The sequence below is a fragment of the Dermacentor silvarum genome, chromosome 11 (assembly GCF_013339745.2).
Source record: "Dermacentor silvarum isolate Dsil-2018 chromosome 11, BIME_Dsil_1.4, whole genome shotgun sequence".
Lineage (NCBI taxonomy): Eukaryota > Metazoa > Arthropoda > Arachnida > Ixodida > Ixodidae > Dermacentor > Dermacentor silvarum.
In genome coordinates this window covers 96314747-96336370 of record NC_051164.1, presented here as the reverse complement: position 1 = coordinate 96336370, position 21624 = coordinate 96314747, and the positions used below count along the sequence as shown (strand labels likewise).

The following is a 21624-nucleotide window of genomic DNA, read 5'->3' as shown; positions in this document are numbered from 1 at the left end:
TACCCAGCTAATGACGACCTTACCACTCCTTCGCTCTTGTGAGGTAGTTCTTTGAGACGCTTCGCGCGTGCATTGCTTCACGTTGCATCATCACCATCAGCCTATCTTTTGTATACACTGCAGCTGGGACGAAGGCCTCTCCTGGTGACCTCCAAGTCTTGCGCTAGCTGATTCAAGCTTGGGCCTTCAAAGTTTGCCAATTTCATCACCCCTCCCCACCCCCTCTCCAATTTCCAGCTGTTCTCGACTTCGCTTCCCTTTGCTCGGCACCCATTCTGTAACATTAATAGTCCACCGGTTATCTGCCCTACGCATTACACGGCCTTTCTCCTAATGTCCACTAGAACTTTGGATATCCCCGTTTGTCCCTCATCCACACCGCTATCGTCCTGTCTCAGTGAAGCTATGCCTGATTTTTTTTCGTTCCATCGCTCTTTGGGCAGTCCCTAACTTGTTCTACAGTTTTGTTAACCTCCAAGTTCCCGCCCTATATTTTAACGCCAGTAGACTAACGTGATTGTGGACTTTTCTTCTCAACGACAGTGGTGAGCTTCACATTTATGATTTGGTAATGCCTACCCGCCGTGGTTGCTTAGTGGTTATAGTGTTGGTCCGGTAAGCACGAGGTCGCGGATCGAATCCCAACCACGGCCGGCCGCATTTCGATGGGGGCGAAATGCAAAAAGACGTGTGTACTTAGATTTAGGTGCATGTTAAAAAACCACTGATGTTCCAAATTATTCCGGAGTTCCACATTAAGGCGTGTCTCATAACCAGGTCGTTGTTCTGACACGTAAAACCCTATAAATATAATAATTTGGTAATGCCTGCCATATGCACTCCAAGCCGTTTTAATTATTCTCTAAATTTCTTTCTCATGATCAGAGTTCCCTGTCAGTGATTGACCTAGGCAAACGTACTCTTGCACAGACTCAAGAGGATGACTGGCAATCATGAAATCTTCTTCTCTTATCAGATTATTGTACATTACATTTGCCTTCTGCATATTATACTTTAACTCTACTCACTCTTTCTTGGTTAAGGTACTCAATCATTTGCTGCAATTCATCCCCAGTGTTGCTGGGCAGTATAATGTTATCTGCAAACCGAAGGTTGTTGAGATATTCACCATTGATCCTCTCTCCTAAGCCTACCCAGTCTAAGAGCTTGAATAATTGTTAGCATACATTGAATACTATTGAATAGATTGTGTCTCCTTGCTTGAACCCTTTCCTGATGGTTGATATCCTACTTGTGGAGAAGCAATGTAGCTGTGGAATTTTTGTAGATATTTTAGAATATATTTACGTATGCCTCCTGTACTCCTTGATTACTCAATGCCTCCATGACCGCTCGTATCTCTACCGAATCAAATGTCTTTTGATAAGATATGAGAGTCATATAACGAGATAGATTTGACTCTGCAGATTTCTCAATTACCTGAATGTAGAATCAAGGAATTGAGGTAATCCATTGTAGAATATCCCTTCCCAAACCCCGCCTGTTCTCTCGATTTATTGAAGTGTTGCCTTGATTCTATTTGAAATTATCTAGGTCAATATTTTATATAATACTGAAAGCAAGCTAATGGGCCTATAATTCAACTATTTAACGCCTATGGATTAGTATAAATCTTATGGATTAGTATAAGATCGGCATTCTTCCAACTGTCTGGTACACTTGAAATGGTGAGGCATTGCGTTTAAATGGCCGCAAGCTTTTCAAGCATAATGTCTCCTCCAACTTTAAATAAATGAATTGTTATTCCATCTTCTCCTGCCACTTTACCGCGGCCATGTCTTGCAAGGCACTTCTAGCTTTATCGCTAGTTATAGAAGGAGCATCTTTATCATATTTACCACTAATTCCAATTAAGGTTGTGGGTACCGTACAGATCAGTACAGAATCCTTCGGCTGCTTTTACCATATCATCAAACTTTCTGCTGACTAAACGCTGCCTATCTTTCACTAAATACATCTTGACCTGTCCTATGCCAAGTTTTCTTCTCACTGATTTGATGCTACGGCCATATTTTACTGCTTCCTCAATCATTTCGACGCTTTAATTTCTAATATGGCTTACTTTCTTCTCGTTTATCAGCTTTGACGCTTCAGCGAATCATATCCGATCTCTCGCGTTAGACATTTTCATGCTTTGTCGATTCTATTAGGAACTTTGTTATTTGTCATTGTTGTCGCATCACACAGCAATAATTTGCTTAGACTAAGTAAAATAACAAGACTTAGGTTTCTTTACCACCTATACATGAACTCTGTGAAACTGGATGCGCAAGCACACAGCAAACTCTTTTCATCTAGTCCATCCAGACATTGCCATTATCAAAGTTTACTGCTTTACTCTGCGCACACCGTAAAGCTTGTTATCGTACTTTTCACTCACATTAGACAGCTTTATTTTACAAGTGCGCAAAACTGTGCGTACGCAACGTGCTGTGCGCTTGTCTCCGACAGCGTTAGCTCACTGTACGCCAGAACTGAAAAGTTGATTGTATCACAGCGTCGACAGTCTTACCATCGCGTGTTGCCCCGCGCCATATGGTGACGAAGCAACAAACTGCACTAGCCCATATTGGTCGACAAAGCCGAGGGATGAAACAAGCCAAGGTTAGTCAACACTAGCTACGAGAGCAAACCGAGCTTCGAGACAAGCGGCCGTCCACTTAGTGGAGACGACCGCACCAATGCACGTAAAGCATTCTTTGGGATTGCCCATTTTCGAACACGCTTTTATGGCAAGAAATTGACGACTTTATGTTAACGAAAGATGAGCGGTGGCTTTTGAATGGTGACTGCAGTCTCAACGATTTTTCAAATGTCCCGTGAGACACGAGTACAAAGCAGAACTGCTTAGACTCGAGATCTCGCGAGAAAGTGGCGTTAAGCACACAACGTCCGTAGCGTGTCGCTACACCAGCACGGAGATCTTGCTTGCGTGTGCAACTGCACGCATCTCTCGTGCGTTGTGCGCACGCGCAGTCTCGCTCCCGCTAGCGTATGGCGTACGCTAGATAGTTGCGTAGGCTAAGCTAAAATTGTCGAATCACTGAGTGGAATTTGTTACTAGACCCCTTATTAATTGAATGACATTTTTTGCCGTATATTAAAAGACACACCAACGGACCGGTGCTAACATATGGAGCAGAATCTTGGAGGTTAACAAAGAAGCTCGAGAACAAGTTGAGAACCGCACAAAGAGCAATGAAACGAAAAATGTTAGGCGTAACGTTAAGATACAGGATGAGAGCGGTGTGGGTCAGAGAGCAAACGGGAATAACCGATATTCTAATTCACATTAAGAGAAAAAAATGGAGCTGGGCTGCCAATGCGTAGGGTAGCTAGCCGATGGACAATTAGAGTTAGAGAATGGGTGCCAAGAGAATGGAAGCGCAGTCGAGGACGGCCGGAAACTAGGTGGGTTCATGAAATTAGGGAATTTGCAGGTAGAAATTGGAATCACCTAGCGCAAGGCAGGCGTAACTGGAGATCGCAGGGAGAGGCCTTCATCCTGCAGTGGACATAAAGATAGGGTGATTATGATGAAATGGAACAAATATAGACGATGGCGTGTGCGTTTGCTATTGTGCGTGTCGTAATTGTCCTGCAAAGACCAACTAGACCAACAAACAGTTTTGTTACAGCTTCATCAGATGATTCTGCCGGTGCATTAGAACGCATCGGTTGCTTCACTCAAGTACAGGGCTTCCCAAGTATCATGCATCAAGATTTAAATATATGCAAATACCGCGTAGCTGAACAGAACCAAGATGATGTTGTTTGCCGTAGCTACGAAATACGGAAATATTTTTTCTCATTCCGCCTATATATATAATTAGTCTTTATTAGTCAACTTCTCGAATATTATGATAACATGAAAAGTGTAAATGAGAAAAATTGTAGAGCAACATGAAAAATTCCCGATACAGCTTTCTGTTGCTCAACAAAGGCTACTTCCGAACGGGCTGTTTTTCCGAACGTGAAAGTAGCCCGAAAATACACGCGAAGTGCCTCGAGCGACCAGTCACGCGGCAATTTCTGTGAACTGGTGTGTGAGGCACATTGAAACTCAGCCACGCGCTTAAACGTGTATTTATACATAATCTTGATGCGTGAATATGTGCTGAAAAATGCCGAGGGGTTAGTAAATTTCCTCCAGGGGACTTTTGGTGACAGTTCGGCTAGGATGCACCCGGAGGAAATAAAAGAAATGACCACTTTGTGCGGTTGATGGGAATGGCGCATGGCTACTTCCCACCCTTACCACCCTCATCCCATCGTCTGAGTTGGATGTTTACGACGACTGAAACGTTGATGGGCACTTAAAAACAGCGAATGTGTCTAAGAAGCGCTTGGAGATTATTCTCACCATTGCCACTCCTCGCCCATGGTAGCAAGCTCTTTGAGTCATCTGAAAAGCTATTTTCTCTATAGTGAAGCATCCAAAATAACGGGAAGCTTAGCGCGAGTGCAGGACAAGACAATGCTTTTCTTGCAGCCAATCCCATAGTGCTGTGAATTTGTTTGACCTGGGTGTTAATTTTCGCTAGTAAATTTTATATTAAATTTGACCGCTCGTGGTAACTTAACATCTTACAGGATCTAACTCGATCTGAACGCTATCGCATTTTGCTGTACACAGGAACAGAGACGGCGCGCTCGGCTGGAGAACGCTACAGCCACTGCAGCGGCTTGCCCAGCAGCTTTCGCCGAATGAATGTCTGAAACAAAAATTGGTTCGACGAGCTGTGCTAGCTGGTGGGTTGGTGACTGTTGAGGCATATTTGCCCTCGGCCCTTTAATTCGCCCACTAGGTCCACTGGAATTGGTCAAGTGAAGTCAACTTGCTTTTATTGGGACTGCAAATATATATGCACTGCAGGCGAATCTTCGCCGTCGCTTTGACGTTCCGAATAAAGCCAAAATACGAGTAGAATGAGCCGTCCTTGAACCGCATTTTCCGGGTTTGTGTGCGAGGACACGGGGTTGAGCGGAGGAGGATGGTGGCTTTATGCGCATCGTCTTCCCGTGCTCCCTAAATTTGGTGTGCCGGTGATCCAGCGTGCGCTACGGGAGGGGATCGGCCTCCTGCTGGTCTAGCCTTGCAGTGTCTGCTCAAGACGGTCCGCACGGCTGAGCTCGAACGCGGGCCCGCGCGCCGTGCTGTTGGACGCATCTGCGGCGAATGCCATGGCTTAGGGCGAGCCAGAATGGTTGGTGGCGTATTGTGCGCTGTCTTCCCGCGCTCGTAGTAATGTAGGTCACATGACCTGTTATGGCGACACGGCGGAGTTGAAATGGTAAAACGAACGGCGACACGCAGCGTTCGCTTTGGGACAAGCGCGCACGCTCCTCGCCGCCAGCGCTCATCACGCCAGCGTTGCGACAGCGAGTGCTCGCGTGCTTGGCATCACGCTTCTTTAGTTAGTGAGCGATATCTTTCCTGCCGTTTACATGGCGTATGAAACTATTTGGATTACTTAGTGTAAATGTCTAATACATTGCTCTAGCTATCAATGCCTTGCCTTTGTGGCAACACTGCGAGATTTCTTTTTTGCTATTTATAGCTTTACCTGAATGACGTTGGCACTAAGATTCCGAAAAGCTCTTGAGACTCGAATAGAAAGAATAGCTGAAATTCTCATCTGGGCGAGGACGTCCTGGGAGTTTTTAGCATTGCCGTTCATGTCTTTCTCCTGGCGCGTTTTGGGCCACTGAGCAAGTCCCGAATCGTTCATAATAGCAAGGATGACGTCGTACCGATCTTCAAGATCCGGCACAGCTGGAATACAGAAAAATGGAGGCAAAATTAGGCAGAGACACCCTACGGGCGATTTGTCAGGAAGCGGCCGCTACATTAATTTAAATTAAATAAGAAAAAGAAATGAAGAAATACAGGCCACTATACGATTTGCCGCATTGCGCCGCAAGGGTGCGTACATGCATGCGCCAGTTCTTTAGGCCAAAGACGCAGGAATGAAATGAGCATATTTATAGAACTTCATTAACCGCTTCACGAAAACTTCACTTCACATAGATTCAAACATGTGCATTCGATGTGCATATTTTTTCAGCACATTTTATCGCGATAGTAATTATGTGGACACTCCAATCGGATTTCCGCCGTCGCCGTCACCGTGAGGTTCCGTATAAAGTCCAAGGGCGATAAGATCGTCGCCGCTTGCTGTATGTACGAGTGAAAGCGCGCGGGGTCGCGCGCTTTCACGGGGAGCGAACGCACGGCGGAGAGCAAACGCGACGTCTTTCGTCGTGCCAAAGGCCATGGGGGGATGGGAGGGAGGAGGGCGCGACGCTGTGCGGCGGCACCTAGGCGTATCTTGCGACCGGGCACAAGGGGAAATGGCGACTCAATCTCACACACGAAAGGAGGAAAGCGGGAAGGCAGCGCGGGGGGGGGGGAGGGTGCACGGCTTCTACTCTGCCAGCAACTGCGTACTTGTATTTTGCGCGGCTGAGGGCTGTCGCGAGCCCCGTATCTTGAAAGCGATCTCCACACGGCTCTTATCTTCGTATGCGCTGTGCTTTCGCCGCTCACTTTCCGTTGAAATGATAGACGGCATGAACCCTCTGCCGCCGCGCTTGCTCACGCCAGCGTTTTGACAGTGGTGGTCTGCGGTCATCGAGTGTGATCTATTCATGTTTGCTTGGGCGCACTGACACTATACTTGTTACGTCCGTAAGCGAATGTGGCCAAGTTTATGCAGCCGATAAAACTACTTTATCTTCTCCGTATAGCTCTATACTAATTTGCTATCGCATTTGATGCTCCGCCTTTCGGGCTCAACTGTGACTTTTTTTATGACCTTACTGATCGAAAAATGGGCTGATTCTCGAAGTGCATCGCATACTATTTGCAGCAGCGTACATTGGCCAACTTTGTACGCAGTGTGCTCTTGCCCTGTCTGATTATTGCCACTACGCTGAAATCACAGTATTTATGTGATAACCTTCGATGTTAATTTTGGCTCATACTGCTATGTTGTGTACTTGTACTGGTGTATCGCGCATTCAGCATGAAAAAAACATATTGGATCGATAAAGGCTGACGATGTAGCGCTTGTGTCTGCTTCTGTTCAGTAGCTTGTTTTCACTGATTTTTTGCGCTACAGAGAAGTTTGTTCAGCTTCTTGCGTAGTTCAAAAGACGACGCGTTGTTACTTCAATCATAACAAGTTATTACACAATTCCTGCAAAACTACAACCTAATGAAAACTGTGAAATTTAGGGAGTGGGGCTTCTTTGCAATGATTTTGTTTTCTCTGCGCACGGGGTAGAGGGGGGAGGGTGAGCAGGGCTCTGTGTGTGATTGTGTGGACAGTTCGAACAAAGGCTACGTACGAAATTCTTTATTCAATATTACGTACGTCTATACCTACATTGTGAAGCATTCACTCACCCACGCAAGCATTATAGACGAGAGCAGCTTTGTCCGTTACATTCTGGTTCTCCCCAACAAGGGTCATGTTTCCTAAAATGTCTAAGAGAAGATGAGAGCAAAAGTCACAATCAGTTAAATTTTTATTTTTGAACAGCAGCGAATTGTCACATATAGCATCTGGTCAACGCACGTGGAAGGATGACCGCGCTTCCTTCAACTCTGGAGCAGCCAACGGGTTAGTGATATTTGATTGCATTACTCAACCACTCAATTCATAGTACGACCGGTGAGAAGTTGCCTTACTTTATGCGAAATTTCTTGTTGTCAATCAGTATTCAGTTGAATGTTTAAGTCCCCTTTACGCATTATATATATATATATATATATATATATATATATATGCATACAAGACGAAGGGTTTCGCGCGCCAGACCCAACGGTATATTTAAAAAAAGAAGAAAAAAGACGAACGTTTATGGCATATTTACGGACTGACGTTTCGGCCGGAGGAATGGCCTTCTTCGGAATATGTATATATATATATATATATATATATATATATACGAGAAGAAAGGGAACCGAGGGGCCCGATTTTTATTAATCATATCCTATGAAGCCAACAAACATTGACAACAAGGAGAACATAGGGGAAATTACTTGTGCTTACTAATTGACTTAAATAAATGATCAATTAATGAAAATGAAAATGGATGAAAAATCAACTAGCCGCACGTTGGAGCGAAGCCACGTCCATTTTCATTAATTATAATTTCTTTAATTCAATTAATAAGTACAAGTAATTTCCCCTATGTATGTTCTCCTTGTTGTCAATGTTTGTTGGCTTACTATGATATATATTCATGCGGTTCTGCGCCGTCCGTGTCCACGGACGGTGCAGAGCCGCATGAACTCCATCTAATTATTATTGTTCTCTGTCTCCGAACTCGATTCTTCTGCTCGGTGATATACATACCAGTCTCCCTTACCTACATGGCTACAGTGAGGGACCCCAGAATGATTTTGATGACCTGGAGGTATTCAAAGTGCCCCCAATGCACAGGACATGGGTGTCTTTGCATGTCACCCCCATGGAAATGCGGCCGCTGCAGACAGGATTTGATTACTCCAGCTTGTGCTTGGCAGTGCAACACTATATATAGCAGCAAAGCCAAGCCGGCAGTGTTTGAGATGATTCATATGACAAAACAAATTGCCCTGACTTCAGATGCTCTCTTTGGCTTTGTTCAGAGAATCCGCAAAGATCTTTGGTCCTTTATTCAATAAATGATGTCTTTAGTTTCTTCGTTATCCATAGGTGACGCGAAAGTCAGCAACATCGTGCGCTGATCGCCGATCACTAGTTTATTGACACGAGGATCGCGAGGAATTTCAACAGCAGGTTGTAAATGGTTGCAATTGCTTTCACTCTGGCATAACGGAGTTCTCGATCTGCGTCTCGCTGCCTTCTCAATATACCGCAGAATTACATTTTGTTCGCAGCGAGACAGAGAAATAAATATCCTATTCACTATTTAAAGAGCTCGGAAACCAACGTTTGCATGACAATGTGTGTGTCAGCTGCCCCAGCTTATTTTGTATTCGCTTGTAACGCGCTTGAAATGTGCAGTCGACCCTGTCTTTTTCCTGTAAATGTAATATTCTGTAAAAAATAGTTTACCGCATTTCACAAAGGCCACGGAAGGCAGCACGTCTGGTGCACAGAATCAAAAACGTGCCTGAACAGTTCACTGGCAGTTCAACAATTTTCTTCTGTCATCATGCACCCTTCTTTGGATATCTGACAGCAAAAACAGTTTGACAAGGTCATTGTGTGTGGTTGAGACGCACTTCTGTGCAGATAAAACGGAACAGCTTCCTGGCACAAAAGGAACAATGTTCACAGTGGGGAGAATGTAACCACCACGCACGCTTAGAAGAGAGCGGCAAATCCTGCAGGTTTTTTTCATTAAAACATCTGCTGGTGCTGGGTTTTTTTTTTGTGAAGACCACTGTAGAGCAGGGTAACTAAATTAGGGTAAATGAAAACGCACAGAATAATATCTCCACTTGTCTTGTTCCTGCAGAAGTTTTTGGTAGGCCAACAATACTGTTGAACTGCCAGTTAAAGGGTAAACGTGGGAGTCATGGGAATGTTATGTATAAATAATGAAATTAAGACCACAATTGTGCGATTCTAAAGGGCATGCTTTTTTCCGTGTTCCCTTGCGTGTTGACGGAGTAATCATTTCGCTGCACATCCAGCACATCTCGTTGTGCATGTCCTGTTTCAGGAAGCTCCCGAGCACAAGAAAAAGCTTATTATTTATCTTAATTCCTTGCAATCTGTGATAAGTGCTGGCTGCTTTGATCGTGCGTTAGCCCAACAGATGCTGATGGTTGCATGTCTGCCCGATGTGCTAACAGCAGGCAAGTTGGAATAGAAGCCACACATTCTAAGCAGAGAAAAGAGGGGAGGGGGTGGGGGACAGGATGGGGACACGTTTAGTGGGATTGTTTTGAAGGTATCGTTTTCAGTTTGTCCTACTGTTCGCCATAATGTGTGGGTTGCTCGCGGCAGAAAAGTTATCTCCCCAGTTGGTCGCACCATAAAAGTTATCTCCCCTAAAAATGGCAACATTGCGTACACCTGCTCTGGCTTTTCGTGAAATATGGTATAACAACCAGAGGTCATACCTCGAAGTGTCTCCTTGAGTTCGTCGTCTAGGATGAAGAAGCTGCCCGTCTTCGATTTGCTCTCTGGTAGCTTGTGGTTTGACATCCATCCGCCGCAGGCATAGGAGTAAAAGTCAGTGCATGGGTCAGCGGAGTTATCCAGATACTCAGTGATAAGCGCGGCTGCGTCCAAGGATATAAAATACACGTCATGTGTAAAAGTCTTTACAAATCTAAATTTGTCGTTTCATTATTGCGTGACTGTAGTGCAAGTTGCGGTGTTTTTTTTTATTTGTTCTGGTAACCAACGTAAAAATACAAGCATTAGCCAAATAGTATGTCGTTGATCAGGTCATTGTGAACGTTGTTTTCTGGCTTACTGACTCATATCAACTCAAGGTAATATCAGTCACGACTGCGGAGAAGTAAATCGCAAATCTTTTGGCAATAATTCTACGAGCCCTCCACCGCCAATAGTCTGAATTTAACTGAAATGTCACTCATATATGCAGCAGTGACTGCGTAAAGATCACCCGGAGGTATCAGTCGATGAATCTTAATGGACGCACATTGTCTAGTTAGAAGTTAGATACGTCATGCTTTCTAACAATAGGAATAGTCCGCCGATGTCAGACGTGTTGTATTATGAAACGTATTCCCAAGGACATTAACATCAGCGACACCTAGGTGGGGAAGGCATGAAAAAAATCTGATATTGTTAGTGATGTACGTTCGATAGCCTGGACGATCTTAACCGTGCCCAAAAATGTCAATAGGGAAACATACGTTACCTCGCTGGATGCAGACAGCATTCTCACAAACATTGTAAGTTCCTAAAGAGAGAAAACAGGCCACATTGCAAAGGCATGGTCGCGCAAAGAGGAAGTGGATCATAAAAATGAAACAACATTGTGGTAAAAATTATTTCTGCTATGGTCCTATATACTTCCTATATACGGTCCATATACTTCCTATAAACTCCGAAAGTTATCATATAGCTTGCTTGTGTCTTTTCACTACAAGGACGTTAAATTTCTAGCGGGGCTTCGAAAGTCTGCTGACCATTTCGGATGTGGTAAGAACTTTGGAGCTAAGGTTCGACAAAGCACATGATATTGTGAGACGGACACGCGCAGCACTCAGGAATATTCCAATCTTCGTGCAAAGACGGCAGACTACCAGCGAGCGTTCATTTAAACGCCACGCGGTGCAGGGTGGTCGTTTCACCACCCATGGTAGGTGCGCGAATAACGTGATCCTCTCGCGGGTTAAAACAAGCGCCGGAATTATCGTTTCTGCGAAGCGCAAATACCTAGAGCAGCGTTCGCTCCGACTTTGCGTTAATGACGTGGGTGGCGTACCCCTACGTATTCCGCGATTTATGAGACAGGAGTGGAGTGTACGCAAATTATGTGATCGGCTCGCGATCCGCGCGAGAGCTTGGATGTGCGAAGAGCGAAAAAAAAAGAGACAGGGAAAGTACCGGCGAATGTTCATTTCAACATAACTGTGCTGAGATATGTGTTCACACTTAGGGTCTGAGCCGCTCACGTGCTGTTTTAACAGCGGTGCTGTTTAAGCCGGCCGTAAGTCGTGGGTCGTGTACAGAAAATGTGGGCCGATCCTGGTGGTAGTGAAGAAAGGGTCCAAGCGTAATGGTACATACGCCTGTGAACCAGCGAAGCTGAGCCTGGCTAAGTCTAGCTAAGCATGGTTGGACTACTTAAGCTTGGCCAGTCATCGTTAGCCAATCGAAAGCTGTCAATAGCCAATCGATAATCTATCGATAATGAATAAATTCCGGAAAATGCTGGGTATGACTTGGTGTGCTTTGCCTAGCCCAAATACGTGGCCAATACCTTGCGATAGCCAATCAATAGCCAATCAATAGCTAATCGATAGTCGATCAATAATCAATAAATTCCGGAATATGCTGGGGATGACTCGGTAGTGCTTAGCCTAGCCCAAATACGTGGCCAATATCTTGCGATAGCCAATCGATAGCCAATCAATAGCTAATCGAATCAATACTCCATAAATTCTAGAAAATGATGGGGTGGACTTGGTAGTGCTTAGCCTAACCCAAAAGCCAGTACTAGCTAGGTGCCCATCTGCTCCGCCGTCTCCTTACCATTGCGCCTCCAGTGCAAGCTACACTTTTTTTTTGTGGTTAGAGCCGGCGTTAGGGCCATAGGGCCCCCTCGCGCTTCGCACAAGAGGAAAATTCATGGTGTTTGACAGGGTCTCAGTTACAGTGTATTTCACTGCTCCAGTCACCAGGAACGCCGAAACGAATTTAGGGCAATGTGAAAGTAGTTGCACACAGCAGATCTGACGAGTGTCCGCTTTGCCATGAGCTTAGGTTGACATCCGTAATGAAAATGAATTAATAAAATAATGAAACGTAATTTTGATATAAAGATGTCACTAGGTTTATGATTCTTCATTCCAGAGCTCCGCTAGTGAACTTTTCCAGGCATTGCTGCATTGAATGCGCCAGGTAGCCCTGGCTGATAAACATTGACTGGCAGTCTAAGCTGCAGAAATTATATTGATGGCGAATTTAATGCCTAATACCTAACGGACATTGCCGCAAGATTCTACGAATGTTAGTTGTGTGTTCTTTTTTTTTGCTGAGGATGACCTCAGTAAGAAAAATATATTTTCATCAAAATGCTGTGGTCTAAAATTGAACGCAGTACTGAACCCCTGTATAAAAAACTGTCAGCCCTTCCACTGGGGTGGAAATGGAAGACCAGCGAAGCTGTGCTATGGTGGGAATTATGTATTTCCAATTCTGACTATTAAGACGTGATGGTGTAATTGATTTTTTGAACTATTCAAGAATGAGAAATATATATGATCCGGAGGTTTTCATTTATTTAGTGACCACAGGGACCATGACCTTATGGTCACTACGGTACACCACCATAGGGTGTACGGCAAAGGTTGGCACGTTCTTCATGAACACGTCACCAACGCCGCGCGCGTTCGGTACGAACGCGGGCAAAACGCCGCCGCCATCGACAACAGTTGTGCGCGTTGTTTGTGCGACCGCACACAAGCGCTGTCAAAACGCTGGCTACGTGACGAACAGCTAAACGCCATTGTTGACACTGTTAGGGGAGAGGTGGGCGAGATCCCAGAGAGGAGTCGGCGGCAGAGGCCGGCAGGGCTGCGCGCATGCGTCGCAGTGGAGAGCGGGAAGCTTTAGTAGTAGTAGTAGAGGTTGAGGAAAAGAGAAAATGTGCATGTTTCTGTGAGCGGGAACCCACACGCACAGTCAACAGTGCCTCGATGCCCTCCTCGCCCACCGCTCCCCTTCCACTGGGAAGTCGCGTTTGCTCTCGCACGCGTCCCTTGCCCTCGCGCGCTTTCACTCGCACATATAGCATACGGCCAATGAGAGTTTTTTTTCTATTGCCGGACGCGACTACCGAAAGGTAAGCACTTAACAGCTTCGCTGTAAAACTGATTTTGTCGACGGAGTGTCCATGGTCCAGCTGCAATATTTTTCGAAGTGCAAAAGAAAACAAGAAGTCAGATACACGGGTCAAGAAGGGTCCTTTTGTCTTTTGACTCTGCCCACTATAAAATAGTAAAAAGGGCATCGCGTTTCAGTGCCTGGATGCTGCGCTCCCAAAGTCGTCCTCGCATACAATGCAGCATAGCTTCGAATATCGGATTGGTCGCCTTCTGGCAGCGGGATTACCTGAGTTTTTTGTTGGTGTGGTGGCCTAATCTCTCCTGCAGAAGGTAAAGAACAGAGCTGGGATCGTAAAGGGCGGAGACCCACCGATAGGCACATATTTTAATTGACGAGTTCCGGCCGGTAAATTCGTTAGCCAAATACACTTCGAACAAATGCTGAGGGTGACACGAGTTTTCAGACCTGCGTTCCCAAAATTTTCGATGAAGTACATTGCTGTCCGAACTACTCTCTAGCTTCAATGCATAAAAAGTAATTTTGCTAAAAAGTCTGTGCAACAGTACATTTTTACAGCACGTTTGAGAGTAATTATCTCAAAGCTGGTCCTACTTGCAAACTTAGTTGCAACAGATCTGCCTGGAGAATTTAGTGTCTTGAATTCGTCAATTAAAATAGTGTGCCTAAAGTAATTAAATGAAAAGTGAATTCGGTAAATATTGTCAAAATGCCAAATATGCATTTTTATTTCTTGCACCAGTGATGCCTGTCTCTGAGTAGTACAGCTAAATGACCAGGTATTATTATACATGTCAGAGGGGAATTATAAAGATTTTGCTAACGTTAAAATACATGTGCTATGGCTTGCCCGGAATTCAAAGCGTATGAGCCGCAATATCTATCCCTGTGGAGCAGATGTGGAGCTGCTACATTTCTAAACGACAGCAAAATTATCTTACAGTTGCTGCATGGATCTTCAGATTGGTAGGTCTAGACTGTTCATACACCACCCACACTTTACATCTACAATTTCAAGTTCCCGTCCTTGCATCTATACTATGGAAAAGTTAGATTGTTTTTCCTTTCTTGGGTATTCAAAATTAGGCTACTGATAGTGTTTACTACGAGGTATGAGTTACTTCAATAAGTCTATTAGCTAAGTGCCTGGTTTACAGGGGACACCAAATATCTGAATCAGCATGGGCCTGCTACTGCCCTCTGAACAACGAAACTCTTCCTCAACAATCTACAGCCGACTTCATTTTACGCCTGCAAATTATCTTATTTCTATGACACAAATATCAGTTCTCATCATTTGACAAGTTTTACTGCACATTGCGTGACCTAATGCACAATAATGTCTAGCATAGGATGACTGCGGGAATTGTCACTAGTGGCTTCAGGCGAATACGGTGAAAACGTTTTGTGAACTTGCCTTTCTGTCCAGTAGTGCTCGTTGTATTTGAAACAACAAAGCATACCCATGCTAACAAAAACCCCAGTGCTGGAAAACTTTGGACTTGCATAGCTTCTCCTAGAAGTAATGAGAACAGAAGAATGCCATACGATATTACATAAGATCCCAATTCGGGAATTACACGTTTATTATTACAGGGAAGCTTTTCTTTCTTTAGGCAATATATTTCGTGGGCGAATCGGAGACACAGGAGCATGTAGTAAACTATAGCTGGGATGTGGCTTCCGTAAAAAGTATTAAACTTCGGAACAACGGACATGGCAATATAGGTGGATGTGGCAGGATTTATGATGTTTTTGTGCAAACTCTCGGAAGATCGAAGCCGAGCCTAAATAAGGAAAAGTGCTCTAAACATGGTGACTGAATCGCATGCGTTATAGAAGTGGAACGCTTTTAATGTTTGACTCTTAAAACTTCTGAGTAGAATGGATAAGGATGATAAAAGCGGCATACCAAACACCGAGATAAACACGTAGCATGAAACGGCGGCTCTTCTGGAATGCGCAACCTAGAGGACAAATGAAGAAACGTTAAAGAAGAAAGGTTGAGACGGTTTAGTCACTTAATAAGAAAAACAGGATATGAAGTATCAAAAATGCAATATTTACAATTATCGACGCAAACAAGATGGGGAGCCATCTTTGGTACGAAGAGCACAATCGCATCGCCGTCTTTAAGGGGGCCCTGGACCACTTTTTATTGAAGTGGTGAAATGCATTTGAAGTTAAAATGGGCTATTGCAGAAATACTTTGCCGCAAAAAGTACTTCAATGGGTTCTGCAGAAGCGGTGTTCATCATCATCAGCATTATCATCATCAGCCTATTTTTCCACTGCAGAACGAAGGCCTCTCCCTGCGATCTCCAATTACCCTCGTCTTGCACTAGATGATTCCAATTTCCACCTGCAAATCCTAATTTCATCACCCCACCTAGTTTTCGGCCGTCCTCGATTGCGCTTCCCTTCTCTTGGCACCCATTCTGTAAGTCTAAAATGGTCCACCGGTTATTCACCCCACGCCATTAAATGGCATACTCAGCACCATTTATTTCTCTTAATGTCAGTAAGAATATCTACTATGCCCGTATGATCTCTGATCCACACCGCTCTCTTCCTGTCTGTTAACGTTACGCCTACCATATTTCGTTCCATCGCTCTTTGAGCGGTCCTTAACTTGTTCTCGAGCTTCTTTGTTAACCTTGAAGTTTCTGCCCCATATGTTAGCACTCGGGCTGGATTTCATGGCAACACCCTTGCACCTGGAGTCACGTAACGCAAGGAGCCCCATCCGAGCACAAACTTTCAAGGGCTTTTCGATAGCGAGCGGGCGCGTTGCGGCATCTCGCAGCGGCCGCGGAATCTACGGAGCGCATGGATTCCAATTAAGAAACTTTATGGGTATAAAGTTCTCATAAACTTTTGACGCGAAAGGTGCACTGACAATTCCAAAGGCGTGCTTTAAATGATTTTCAATTCTGGAACTTTATGGTGTTAATGCTCTTATAAACTTGGGCCAACATGCGTGCACTGGAGCCCTCGTGTCCAAGCCGTTCCAGAAATGAAAGCACGCGCTCGCAATCTTTCACACACACGAAAATACTTAATATCACCTTGACTGTGAGCTAGCAGCTGATAATTTTCTCCAAAAATTTTCAGGAAGCGTGCCCAATGTGATCGATCTGCTGGACCAGGGCAGCAAAGTAAAATATGAGAAAACAGAAGAAAGTAAATGGCCTATTGTTGAGGAAATTCTTTTTGCGGGTGACAAGGTATGGCTCTTCGTGGCCACAGGGACAGTGGCCCTATGTATTTAATCATAGCCACCGCTGAAAATACAGGTATTTTCAGAGCGCGTCTTCGCATGCGAGGTGATTGTGGAGATACATATCTGAAGAACCATTTGGAAAGCTGCCCCAGTAATCCCTCGTATTTAAGCCCAGATGCACAAAACCAAATTATAGAAATTTGTGGTGAAAGTATCAAAGAAAGCCTAGTTGCAAAAGCAGGCTGCTTCTCCATACTTCCTGACGAAACGACGGACATCGCTGTAATCGAACAGCCTACTCTTTGTGCAAGGTACCTAAACAAGGATGCCAACGACATCGAGGGAGTGTTTTAGGTTTTAGCACCGGAATAGGTGCCCTCTCTCATTTCGACTGCAAGTTCTATGTAAATGTGTACAAACTGCTGCAGATTGTAGTCATCCTTCCAGTGACCACTGCCAGCGCAGAGAGAATACTTTTAACAAGAGTTTACTAAAAACTACTTGCGCTCTACAATGTCTGTGGAACGCATGGTTAGGCTGGCGCTTCTATACACCCACAGAGACGTCGGCATCAACGTGTCCGAAGTCATTGACCACTTCGCTCAACTTCCCCGCCGAGAGAAGTTTGTCCTTTAGATAGCGAAGCAGCAAAAATCAATGCATGTAAAAAGCTCTGTTCCTTCAGGTCCACAAGCTCGTAATTATGAAAACGTATGACGATTCGTTAGCTTTTGAAACCGAAGAAATTTTAGCCGTTTATTCTAGCAGTTAGCATCATGATCAAAATTATCATGCGAATACGAAAATTACGAGGACATCAATAACCAATTTTGACCGACCTTGCTCATTGTAAGCCCGGCCCACGCAGCGTTTGCCAAGAACACACTCGGATATTGGGTAGTTCAACTTGCCGCATCATCTGTAGCTTTCGTTTGTCCTTTTTGTTTCCTTTTTAGCTACCTGCTCTTATTGTTTTTTTTTTGAAACGAAGCAATGCCATCCTTTAATTTTGGGTACAGAATAATTGTTGCCGCTGTGCAGGCAGTTAAATTACACATTTTCGTACTGATTTCTGCATTATTCCTGTATTATTCTACCCACATGGCGCTGTCGCGACAGCTGCATGGCCCGAGTACATATCACGATTTTTGCGATCATAGTTTTGTTCTTGACTTGATCGTGTGTGTTTCTGTGCGCAAAGTTTACTATCTGTGACTTCGCAACATGTTTATTTCTCTTGTTTGACGCATTATATACAGTGAAGTTTGCTTAAATACGTAGATTTATTGGAGCATTAGACGTATATCTAAATATCTTGTTGCAAGGTTTTGTGTATACAAGCAGTGAACTTTATATAAGTATAACTTTACTTTCCAGGTTCAACTGGAGGCTTTTCTGGCAAAAAGCTGCCTGCGCAGCTTGACTGTGTCCAGAAAACCCCTACAAGCAGTAGCACACGAGTGGTACAGGAAATCTTCAACAAACACACATACAATAGTCACATTCAATAAAGAGAACATTCATCATTTATGCATAGAGAGTCTAATAATCTTTGCACAAAATTCGAACAATAAAATCGAAAATCGAAACACTGAAATGGTCATACATATGTTCAGAAATAATAATAGTAATAATCAAGCAAAACATGCCACATCGGCAAGCGAGGACATAAAATCACATTTCAACGAAATATTTCCGCAGCAGCTTCGTTATATCCTATTGTATGTTTATACCTGTTTAGAACACGGGACAGGTTATAACACAACATTTGTAATTTATAATTAGTGCGAAAACTTGGTATATTCCATGTATTAGTAGTTCTTGTGTTTATGTTAGCACGACGCACGTCCAAAGATGCGAGAGTAGAATAAAAATCGGCAATCGATGGCGTCGAAAAATACATTTTATTGCGATAGCAATTATATGGACACTTCAACCGGATTTCTGCCGTTGGCGTCGTCGTCGCCGTCGTCGTCGCCGTCGCCGTCACCGTGAGGTTCCGTATAGATAAAATCTTCACCGCGCGCCGTATGCCCCAGCGGAAGCGTGCGGGGACGCGCGCTACCACGGAGAGCGAACGCACTTAATCTCCCACGCGCAAGCAAGGAAGCGGAAAGCCAGCGCCGGAGGGAGCAGGGGGGGGGGGGGGGGGCACTTCTCTGCCAACAACCGCGCTCGTCGCTCGTCCGCACAGTCTCTTATCTCTCCCACGCGCAAGCAAGGAAGCGGGAAGCCAGCGCCGGAGGGAGCTAGGGGGGGGGGGGGGGGGCGCACTTCTGCACTGCCAACAACCGCGCTCGTCTCACCCGCACCGTCTCTTATCTCCCCACGGCTCTGACCTTTATGCGCCGTACATTCGCCGCTCAGTTTCCGTTGAAGCGATAGACCGCACGTGCCTTCGCCGCTGCGGCGTATATATGCGCTTGCTGCCAGCGTTTTGACAGTCGTTGTCTGCAGTCATTCAGTGTGGTCTATTCATGTTTGTTTGTGCGCGCTCTCACCATGCTTGTTCATTCAGTTAGTAATAGTCGGGCCACATTTTCCAACGCACGCTACACATGCAATGCTGCCCGGATCGGCAGTTTTTTGTAACAACTTAAAGTTATACAAATGATTGACTGGGACAATGTTATGTGCTTCAAATGCATACTTCGAGGTAGTTGTATTATCAACATTGGCGATTATTCGAACAATTTTCTTTTGCAATACGAGAACTTTATTTATGTTTGTTTTGGTGACTGTGGTCCATACTAAACAGCAGTAGTTAAGGTGAGAAAAAAAGTGCGTAATAAACTTGTAATTTACATTTCAAAGGTAAAGTTTCAAGACATCGCGACAGAGCCCCGCACACGGAAGAGAGCTTCTTGCAGACAAGGTCAGTGTGGGCATCCCAGTTTAAATAACACGAAATAGATACACCAAGAATCTTGTGCACTTCAACTATATCTATTTGGTGACCTTCAAAGTGAAGCATGCAGTGCGGTATTATCGGCTTATTTCTTGCTGCGAAATATTATAGCCTTGGACTTTGTAGGATTTATTTTTAACTTATTCATCCTTGACCACCTAGACAATTTAATTAGTAGGTCATTACATTTCACCATTAAATCATTAAGGTTAGGGCCTGAAAGAAGTAGTGTGCTATCATCCGCGTATATCAAAAAATGAACGGAAGGATCTATACTTACAATCATCATTTATGTACGTATTGAACAAAAGGGATCTCAATACGCTCCCTTGTGGGACACCACAACTGATAGGGAAAAGGGATGAAAGTTCATTATCTAAAGACACCGACTGGCTTCTGTTTTGGAGATATCCTTCAAGCAATGCGAGTGGTTTACCACGGATTCCATACATTTTAAGTTCGTTAACAAGAATCATATAATTTAAGCAGTCAAAAGCTTTACTAAAATCAAGGAAAAGCCCCACCGTATGCAAGTTCTCATTAATATTGCTCAAAATAATTTCCTTGATCATTAATTAACACTGTTTCTGTAGATTTACCTGTACGGAAACCAAATTGTGACTCAGATAGTACTTTTGTTTGTCAAAAAAACTTACTTATTCTTGAAGAAATGACTTTTTCCAGACCTTTGGAAAACACAGGCAGTACTGAAATCGGCCTATAATTTGCTGGTACATGTCGGTCGCCCCCTTTAAAAATGACGGATACTTTTGCAGTTTTCATTGCGTTGGGAAAAACCGCGCGCTCAAATGCAAGATTGTAGATGTGTGAAATCAAGGGACAAAATATAGGCAACACGTATTTCAATGGTTTTATCTGCATGCCGTTGATATCTAAGGCTTTACTGTTGCTAATTCCCATGTACACGTTATAAACTTCAATTTACATCAGTAGGCTCAAAAATATATAGTCTGACTAAGCTGACTAGGATAAGTGGAGATTGTAGTGTCCCTAAGGTCTTGAGATGAAGAAATGTTATTAATAAAATGTTTGTTAAAATATTCTGCTAGTGCCCGCCCTTTTATTTCGTTGCCATTTACTGGCATAGATTTTGTGACAAGTTATTCGCATGGCGACCTAGGACATCGTTTAAAGCTTTCCAGGCAATATCTGGTCTCCTTGAACTGACGCTAGAAAAGAGCTCCTGATAATATGATGCTTTAGCTTTCCGTAGCTCAGAGTTTAATCGGTTTCTTAACTTTTTAAAGTGAAGAAGCGTATCCTCTGCACGTGTTCGAAGGAACGTTTGATAAAGACGATTTTTGTCCTTTATCATTTTGAACAGTTCTCTTGTTACCTACGTTTTTCTTATCTTTTTCGTTTTTTTTTTTTTCGTGCACGTTTCGAGTGGAAAGTGCTTCGAATAGAAACGAAGGAAATGGCGAAAAAAAGGTCGTACGCATCATTGACATCAGTTTTCCGCAGCTCACAGGACCAATCGAAGTTCATAATGTCGTGCTTAAATGCTTCCAAAGAGGCATCTGTTATTCGCTGCACAGGAATAGACTCTTTCGCATTGTTTCGCTTAGCATGCTCATTCCGAAAGACGACAAATACCGGACAGTGATCGCTCACATCAGAAGCGATTGTACCAGAACAGAACACACTCGTTTCAATATTCGTAATTATTAGATCTAGTGCCGACGCAGTAGCGCATGTAACACGTGTTGCTGTTTCTATTAAGTTCACAAAGCCACAGGAGACAATCTTCATGTTGAAATCATGTACAGTAGCGTTATGGTCAAGAATATTGATATTAAAATCACCACTGCACAAAAGCGAACGTTTATTTAGTGACAAATATTCTAGAATCTGCTCGAAATATTCCGTGAAACTTTTTTGTTACCATTTGGGGGGGGGGGGCGGTATACCACTGAAATGATTTGATTTCGATTTTATAG

The 21624-nt window shown here is 44.0% G+C and overlaps 1 protein-coding gene across 1 annotated transcript in view; it reads right to left on the bottom strand.

Moving 5' to 3' along the window:
• LOC119432501 (neprilysin-4-like) overlaps positions 1–21624 on the bottom strand; it is a 102240-nt gene that overhangs the window by 26894 nt on the left and 53722 nt on the right. Inside the window, exons 3-4 of the mRNA XM_049658848.1 lie at positions 7433–7513; positions 5589–5797 (exon numbers count right to left, since the gene is read on the bottom strand). Coding sequence (XP_049514805.1) covers positions 5589–5797; positions 7433–7513 — 290 coding nt within the window. The remainder of the gene's footprint in view (positions 1–5588; positions 5798–7432; positions 7514–21624) is intronic.